At 40.3% G+C, this 9244-nt stretch overlaps 1 protein-coding gene across 1 annotated transcript in view; it reads left to right on the top strand.

Moving 5' to 3' along the window:
- LOC103195729 (40S ribosomal protein S10) overlaps positions 1-1701 on the top strand; it is a 178570-nt gene extending 176869 nt beyond the window's left edge. The window contains exon 8 of the mRNA XM_007939351.2: positions 1523-1701. Within this exon, the coding sequence (XP_007937542.2) occupies positions 1523-1701 (179 nt within the window). The remainder of the gene's footprint in view (positions 1-1522) is intronic.
- The last annotated feature ends 7543 nt before the right edge of the window (positions 1702-9244 follow it).

Here is a 9244-nt window from a genome sequence, read left to right as displayed (position 1 = left end):
CCATCTTCCTTCTGAGGAGTGGCTGGTGGGTTTGAACCACCAGCCTTCTGGTTAGCAGTCAAGTGCCTTAGCCACTATGCTACCAGAGCTCCCATACATAAATTATGTTTCAATAAAATGCATTAAGGAAAAAAAAAGTTCAAGAGGTTTATTCTTATAATGCCACTTCTAGGGGTCTTTCTCTGGAAGGTTAAAAGAAAAAAACATCGAAGTTTTTATTGAAAAATGATACCATTCTTTGTAGTAACTAAAATTACAGAGTATTAATGTCCAATAATAGGGAAATAAATAAGTGATAGTATGTTCATGCTAGACAACATAGAATGCTTAAGAAACAATGTCAAGTTAAAAAAAGAAATAATAATAGTGATGACAAAAAGCAAAACCTTACAGCACACACTGCAGGGCAGGTACTTTACATATATAAAATCAGTTTATCCTCACAACAGACTTGTGAGATAGATACTATTTGTTATCTGTGTTTTATAGGTGAGGAAATTGAGGCGTGGAGAAGTTCATTAACATGCCCAAGGCTACACAACTTGAAAGATTGGTGGTATCATTGGGTCCCAGCATATCAGCTTCAGAGTCCGTGTTCCTAACCTGACATTCTATCAGAACCCCTCATGATTTGGAGCACCATAATGTTTTCTAATCATAATTGCACGTGTACAGTGTCTTTTTCAAGTATACATGAAAGAAAAGCTAATGCACTAGAGTTTTGAGTGATCATTTCTTGTTTTTAAGATTATAGATAATTGTCACATTCTTTCTACTTTCTTCTGTTTTCCCAGAGTTTAGCAATAACCTTTTACTACTGTATAAAATAAAAAATAATGAAGTTTTAAAATATGCATTTGACAAACAGTAAGAAAATAGACTAAAAAATCCATAGTGATACATTGAGATGATTTTTCCTTCAAATTTGTTTATATTTTCCATTATTTAGATATATTACTCTTATAAAATATTTTTTAAATAAATAACGATTAAAAGCCAGCCCATCCTAGTAATTGTGGAAGCTGATACTCATGTTGATTTTTGCAGGAGATGTAAACGCTGCTGGGCTTTGGCCCCTTATGTGCAAGCTGAGGAAAACCCAGAGGCCCCAGAAGAGAAACCACTAGCAGTGGTTTTCTCTAGAGGACGGGTTTAACACAGTTACTGTTAACATTTCAGTTTTCAGATTTCATGTAATATTCTACATTAGGCATTTTTACAATTTTTAAAGTGTGCAAAGTATGCTTGCATTACTTTAGTTAGAAAAGAAAAGAAGGAAAAAGTCCGTTTTAAAAATGTTGAGAAACATTATCTTAATGTTTTCCTCTGCATTTTCTCAAAAGTTACGAAATGAGAGGGCGGAAGCAGGAAGAGGGCTATTACAGTGAGGGGATGCAACTAATGTCATGAAACTAACTTGCTCTGTAAACTTTCACCTGAACCACAATAAAAAATAAAATGAAAAGTTACAGGATCAGAAACCTTCTCTTGTATTTATTTCTTATTCTTTTTACTTCTACAGGAAGGAAGAGGGAATGGTTTAAAATAGAAGATGCCATAAAAGTGCTGCAGTATCACAAACCCGTGCAGGCATCATATTTTGAAACATTGAGGCAAGGCTACTCAGCCAACAATGGCACCCCGGTCGTGGCTACCACATACTCGGTTTCTGCTCAGAGCTCAATGCCCGGCATCAGATGACTGAAGACTTCCTGTAAGAGAAATGGAAATTGGAAACTAGACTGAAGTGCAGATCTTCCCTCTCACCCTTGCTCTTTTCACCTCTCCTCACAGGCCTCCTCTTTTAAATAAGGCATGATGGGCAGCAGAGAAAGGGTGTATTGATAATGTTGCTGTTTGGTGTTAAGTGGTAGGGCTTTTTCTTCTCTTTTTATTGAGGGGGTGGGGGTGGGGTATGTAATTTGTAAAGTACTTTTGGTGCATGATCTGTCCCTCCCTTTAAACACCCCTATAATTCTCTGAAGAGAGGCAACCAGCCTTCCCTCTGCCTTGGATTCTGAAGTGTTCTTGTTTGTCTCATCCCAACCCTGGCCAGACTTTTTTCTTTGATTTTTAATTTTTTTTTTTTTTTTTTTTTTAATTTTTATTAAAAGATACCAATGTGAGATAAAACTTTTCAAGAATTTGTCCTCTAATGTGTTGTTTCAGTCCAGTAGGTTGGTCATTTTCACTGTAAGGCTACATTTATCTACACATTATATACTGGACATATAATATGTAAATAAATGACTTTTAGAAAGAAGAATTTAACTGTTTAATTTTTCAAGGTTTTTTTTCTTTTTCTTTTTTTTCCCTAATTTGTAGTATTTCTGAAATGGAGCCTCACAATTTACTTGCTTTTTGGTTTTTAAATATCCTATGTTGCTAGTGGCTAGGCACATTTCCGTGCCCTCTTTATTCCCAAGTCATTGACTATAGTGATGTGGGGTGCGGGAAGACTGTAGCTACTTTTGGTAGCGCTCCCAGGACTCATGGCCTTCTCTTCTCTAAGCTGTGTTTCCACGCCAAGAAGAAAACAGGAAGAAACCTATTTTCTTTTTTATTACCAAGCCAGGAGCTAATGGCCTCATCCCGGATCCAGAGAAACAATGATAGAAATTGAAGTCTGCCCTACATGTTGACTGTAGGTATTTGAACTGGATTCTTGGGATTACTGTCTAAAGAACTAGAGCATCAAGTACCATTTCTAACCTGCTGGTTTGGGATTTTTCCATAATGCTACTTGGTGCCGACCACAGCCTCTCTTCTTGTCCATACATATGCCTTACACCATGCTGAACTGGATATTGTCCTTGTGTTCTAAAGCATCTGACTGTATTTTACAAGTGCAGCTGTGTAGCCCTGTCCGTAATTGGGTAACCATGCTAAGTTCCTGAAAAGTGCACAGGCGGGAAATTCAGGTGTTTGTCTTTGTAATGTTGCAGCACTTGTAATTGCACCATGGAGCATGCTCAGAAATATTAAATTTTGTCTCCCACTGGGATATGAAATGTCCATCTTCTGCTGAGAAGTGCTGTGAGAGGATGCTTAATCATTTACTAGAACAACTATGTAATGCATTGGCTCACTGCAGAGACTCCCTTGTTGGTTTTTGATACAAGTTTCATGCTCACTTTGCCAGTTGTGTTGTTTAGTTGGGAAATAAGCAGAAAGGGGCTTTTAGGTTGTAGGGAGCAGGGGGTGGGGCAGGTCAGAGGGGGGCACTGATTGATCCCTGGCTTGGGACAAGAGTGTGTCACTATACACTTGGTGGCATCTCCTTTGTCAAACGTAGCCAAGATGTGAAATTAAAATCATAGTTCTCTTTATTTGAAAATCCTAATAAATACTTGGACTTTCAAAAGCTTTTGCTCTTCCCTTCCACTAAAAGAAATGTATATATCTGGTAGACCTACATTTACTGTTCAGAGTTTTGGGGGTCATGAGTTGGTGAACTTTGAATTGTGTTGTCTACTCTCAGTTTTCATCCTCTTCCAGTCTTGAAATACAATGCTGAAAAGCACTGTTGGCTGTTTCCTTAGCTTATAGTCTTACCTCTGGGAAGGAGTCAGTCACATCTCCCAAGTAAAAGTCCGAGGGCTCAGAAACAATACCAGGGGATTTGACGCTAAATGCCAACTCGCTGTTCACAGTGCCCTATTTAAAAACGAGCATACTGCCTCTTTTTACCTGACTTAGAGCATTCTAAGGTTCTGTCCAAATAAATAAAGAGGAAAATAAAATAAATTTAACTCAGTGAAAAACTCATTCTTCCAAATAAACTCTACCGTTATGGTGTGGATTGAACTTGCTTTGCAGGAAAACAGTCAGTCTCTACTCCTGAAAAGAGATCTGCAGTATTAATAATAATTTGTGCATTTTTGAATGATCTGAAGATGTTTTTACTGGGCTGGTGTGACCACACACTACTCCAGAAGTCTTATTTTGGATTGCCGATAGTGTCTTGGGGTCAGGAAGGTGAACTGTGCCAAGAAAGTATTTTTCAGTGACCTGAATGGAGCCTGTTAATGCAGTTAACTGGAGAGACTGTACTGATACTTCTGTAACTGACAAAAGGAGGCTTTGTCCAACACCAGAATTGTTGAAAGTGGTGCTGTCTTCTGTTGTGCTGGGATTCCATGGAGCACTGGAATTCCATTATGGCTGTTTTTACTGATGTGCAGTCACATTCCTTTTGTAATGGATTAGTTAAGAGCTATGATTGCAATAACCTTTATCTGTCTCCCCCAAGAAAGTGTGGAGAAACAAAAGAATGCACAAAAACTAATTACAGAATATTTCTTTGACATAGATTGCCATTAATTCTGCCAGTGCTCTCCTCATTCAACCTTGATGAAAACAGGTTCTTATATCTAGGGCAGATATATTGTCTCTTGCTCCCAGTGAACTTACATGTCTTACATTTTGGTTATTACTGGAGTATCCATCAAAGTCTACATAGTCAAGGGAGAGAAAGATAGAAATGGATTTTTAAAAAATTAAAATTTGTTTTTAGTTTATAAATTGCAACCCCTGGGGAAACAGCAGTGAAGTTGTGATCTTTTCATGGACCAGGACTTATTATTATGTGAGTATGTATATATAAGAAAGAGAGAGAGAAGGGATACCAGGAGTCAGCCTTTTTAGATTTTCTGTAACCTTCCACAACATTTCAATTCAAGAAACAGAAGTCTTGATTTTTCACATAGCAAACATAACAGGGTGGAACAGTTAATGAGTTGACTGTGTTTTTGTTTTGTTTTTACAAGTGCTCACTGCCCCATCTGCCCTGCATGCAGAGTGTTCACTCACTGCTGTGTCTGAGTGGAGGCCATCTGGAGGGATCAAAGGTGTGGGAGTGTCACCCCCTCAGAGGCTACAGGCCTAGAAGGTGATGTCCCGGCAGGATTTCCTCCCTGTGCATTGCGTTTTGCAGTCCCCATGGAGCCGGGAGGCACTTGAGGCCTTACCTCTCTCAGCCTCTGGGAATGTTTTGCAGTGGTTATGTAAATATGTTGCTATATAGTTAAGTTCCTTCATGACAAAGAAATATTTACTGTTTTGATATTAGGAGTCAGCCTACATAAAGTCTCTTAAGACTTGCTTAGAAGAAAAAGTCACCCTTTGTGGTTTTTAAAGAAGAAAAAAAGTTCTGCACAAAATCAGTCTCCCTCCTCTTCCTTCCCCCCTTTCTCTTCTCCACATACAGTGCTAATTGGAGGCTCCTTTAAACCTCCTTAACCAGAGGCATAATTGGTCTCCTGTGAGGGTGTACGTTTCACATGTTGTAGTCTACATATTTGTCATTTCCATCTAGTGCAATATTAACGTCTGTGTTGGTCTTCCCACCTCATCTTTTTGAAAAATAGCTTAGCCTGAGCCACAGTCACTTTTTTAGTTTACAAAAAGGATATAATAACCACAATGTGATTTATGCCACAACTGTGTGATTTTAATATTTCTCAAATGTTCTTTTAGCCTACCCTAGTTAAGAGTAGATTTAGAATTATTGGAAATATCTGGAGAAGTTTCCACAATGGAGATTTTCACTTTAAGAGAGGTGAGAGTTGGCTATCATTAATGATATGGCTTCATTCTGGTCCCATCAGCATTTCTAAAAATAATCTCATCTTTACAAAAAAATAAGAGACATGCAGAATAGTTACCTCAAGCAGCTGTTGGAGGTAGGGGCAGATTTTTTATTATTTAGTGGTAAATGATGCAAAAAGCTTTTCGTTGGTTTCCATTTTCAAAGCCTCTAAACAGGTCAGACTCAAGGTTCTGCAGTTCACACTGCCCAGTGGAGGTAGGCAGTCATTTCTTCTGAGCTCTGTTGAGATGGAACCTAGTTCTGCAAGGCTCTGGGAGGCAGCCACGCTGAGAGTAGACAACAATGTACCCTAGAGTCAGCCTCTGCACTCTGGGGTGAGCCTTGGAGTGGAGACCTCACCCTCCAGGACAGCTGAGGGAAGCCTTACTCTCTGCTGTTATGGTAGCTGGACTGGCAGGTGGAGTATTTGTTTTCCATGTCACTTTAAATGTCACCCAAAGCAGTGAGACATTGGGATTTTAAGGTAGAAATTGTATATCAGGGAGCATTGACTACAGTCCTTAAAAATCAACTGTTTTCCTTGCATCAGATTGCTTGAGGTCACCAAGGTCCTAGGAGCTGGGAGATTATAGGCCCACTGCCTTTAAGGCCAGCAGCTTCCCACCTTGCCCTGAAAAGGGAAGCTTCACACTTTGACCATTAGCCCCAGAAATTTCCTTATCTTTAGCTGATTAAAAAAAATAAAGATTGAGAAGCCTAATCAGGACATGTGTGGAAATACCTCTGACCTTCAGATTAATCAAATAGTTTGTCCTCCTGGTCCCCTTAAAAATTAATAAATACAAAGAAAGGGAGACTCCACTTTGATGTTGATTCAGGCACACCTTGAGCTGAGGCAGCAGTCACAGGAGTATGTTATCTCTGTAATATGTTGCTTTCTAAGGAAAAAAGAAGGCATGTCTTTCCCCTGAGCTTTGTTTACAGCATTAGCTCTTGTCTTAGCAAATGAAACATTGGACAGGGAGCTCAGAGGGAAGACACTTTAACTCAATTCAGCAGTTCAGGAGGGACTCTGCTGAAGAAGAAAGTGCTGTAAGCCATAAAAAGCAAGATTAATATCTGGAAGGTAGAGAGCCATTGCTTCTGTTCCTCAGGCAAGTAATTTTTAATTAATTACTTGAAACTTCCTTTGGTTTACATTCCCAATTGCTAACTCCAAAACTTAATTTGCCTTCTTATAAGGGGCCAGTAAAACACCAAAAAAACGCCTTTAAACCCTTAGAGATAGGCATTAAGTGATTGAAAAACAGCAGCATTGGTTGTCAGTTTGCCAGGGTCATTATAACCACAGTCAGGCCAGATGTGGGATTCTATTCATCATTAAATTGAGGAATATAAACGCTGGTTCCAAAATAACCATGTACCAAATTGTTTTTTTTATTGATATGTGCTACCTGTGGGGTATGCCTTTCAGAAAACAGCTCAACAGTACAGTAAAATAGCTCTTCTGGGCTTGAGATTCCAACCAGGCATTTAGATCAAAATCTTAAGTATTTGGAACTCCTTAGGGGAGGAAAAAAAAGAAAGATGCCTCAATCCAAATGCTAGGCCTTAAGCCCCTACTCCCCTTTCCATAGTGCTGGGTAAAGTGTCTCATCTTTAGGGAATCATTTCACTGGTAAGATTACCTGTAAACCCCTCCAGGAAGTAATCTTGATATGAGTCTGTCTTCCTGAGTATTGTAGTGCTGAATTGAAAATGTTACCTAAAGGATTGCCAGAAATATATAACCTCTTTCACTTCTTAATTGCCCTATTGGAAAAAAGCTTTTAGGGTTAAACCTTGGTCTTTTAACCTCTATTTGTTGTGGAGACAATATGTCAATAAATAATGATCCAGAGACATCTAGTTTTGGTTACTCATACAGCATAGTAGAGGTGACTTGTGCCAGGGAAAATTGAGGCTGATTATAGAGACACTTGGGAACAAGAATGGATGGGTCTGCTCCACACAGAGCCTCTGCAGGGAGCAGACCTGAAGTTAGGTCTTGGAGAACTTCCAAAGCACTGAGGAGGAGAAGGGACGACTACTTAGAAGGCTTTTGCTTAGTGGGCTAGAGGTTTGTATTCTTCCCAAGAACATGAAGGAGTTCAGAAGGGAGATGACTAAGCTATCTAAGCTGTAGCTCACTGACAGGAGCCTGCCCTTTCACCTCTCCCCTTCAAAACCTAATTTGCTTCAGATACATTGTTCAGCCTCTGAGAACCTACTCAGAAAATGGCCATAGATGGTGCACAGTGTGAAGATACATAGGGAGTCCAAGGCCCAGGGCATCGTGTAACATCAGTGGACAGAAGAGTAGTTGGTCTACTCAGTTGTGCAGGAAGTACAGTGTGTGTGGTGCTGTTTTGTAAATGCCAGATCTGTTTTATGGTCTGAAAACTTTACAACTGGTTTATAATCAAAGAAAGAGTAGGTGATTAGAAATTGGACTAGAAAGACAAATTTCACTTAGTGCATCTATCCTAGGAAAGAGAGCTACCAGTTTTCCATCTGCTTGAGTCAAGCCCATTTGAAGATGCCGGGAGCTGTTTTAAAACGAAAGTGATATGCAGCGTGAAGCAAGTGTCTCTCATCTTCTCAAGTGTGTCAGAGAGAGGAAGTGGCAGCTCATTAGTGGCATCTTCATACCTTGCTCCTGATAACACAGCCTTTAGTTCAAGAGCTTTGTCTTCCAGCCTCTCCAGTAACCTTGGTAAGGGACTGGCTCTGAGGAGGAAACAAGTTGCAGCTCTGTTTGCTCAGCTGCAGGTTATGATCTCCAAACAGCATAAAGGTTTTTTGAAAGGTTTGCTCTCTGTGGTCTCCTCCACTCCCATCAGCCATCAGCATCAGAGGATTAACATTCCAGGACCATTTTTTGAGAAGAACTAGATGTGCTTCCTCCCATATCACAGGTGTACCACCCAGATACAGTCTCCCTTTGGCCAAGTTCAACCGGTATTTCCAGGGAACATCACGTGCCACCACCCCTTTACCCCACTCCACCCCCACCCCCCCTTTAGAGTGAGGCAAAGTAGCGGAGATAATATTGAGTTTAACTTTCTCTAAAGGACGGAAGTCTTTGTTGCTTCCCCCTAGTGTACCTACATTTCAGCTGAGGCTTAACTGGCCAAGTCCAGTAATGACTCCAGAACTCAGAGCTTAAGGCCCAGACACCAGACTCCTGGGTATCACACAGTGGCTCAGACTCAATTACTCTGATCCCCTAGAACTCTCTTACTGTCCCTTTCCATCAGGACCACCCAGGAAGGGAAACAACTTGGCCTTCCGCATTAGGTCACCTAGTCCCTTGGCCAACAGATGCAGAGTGAATCATAATTTAGGCAGTGTGTTTCATATTTGTAGAAAGGGTAGAAAATGGAACAACCAACTGGCTGAGTCATCCTTGGAGCAGATGGTGACAGGAATAACCCTAGTTGAGCTCAACAAAACTGAGGAATCCAAGGAATGGCACTTGAGAAGGAGGGGTTGGTTATGTTCCTTAAATCTTCTGACCTGGTCCTGGGCTTAGAAACAGGAGTTTTGAAGTAATACCACCCTGCCCCTAATCCAGAGGTGCTCCAGGATTTAGGAATCTTCCCAACCCCAGGTTCATGTTCTTGTTTTCAGGTTTTTTTCTTTGTTTCCAAA

Source organism: Orycteropus afer, unplaced genomic scaffold (genome assembly GCF_000298275.1).
Source record: "Orycteropus afer afer isolate SDZICR_OR568_19922 unplaced genomic scaffold, OryAfe1.0 scaffold00059, whole genome shotgun sequence".
Classification (NCBI taxonomy): Eukaryota; Metazoa; Chordata; class Mammalia; order Tubulidentata; family Orycteropodidae; genus Orycteropus; species Orycteropus afer.
Note: the sequence above shows the minus strand (reverse complement) of the source record. Positions and strands in the feature narration are given on the sequence as shown.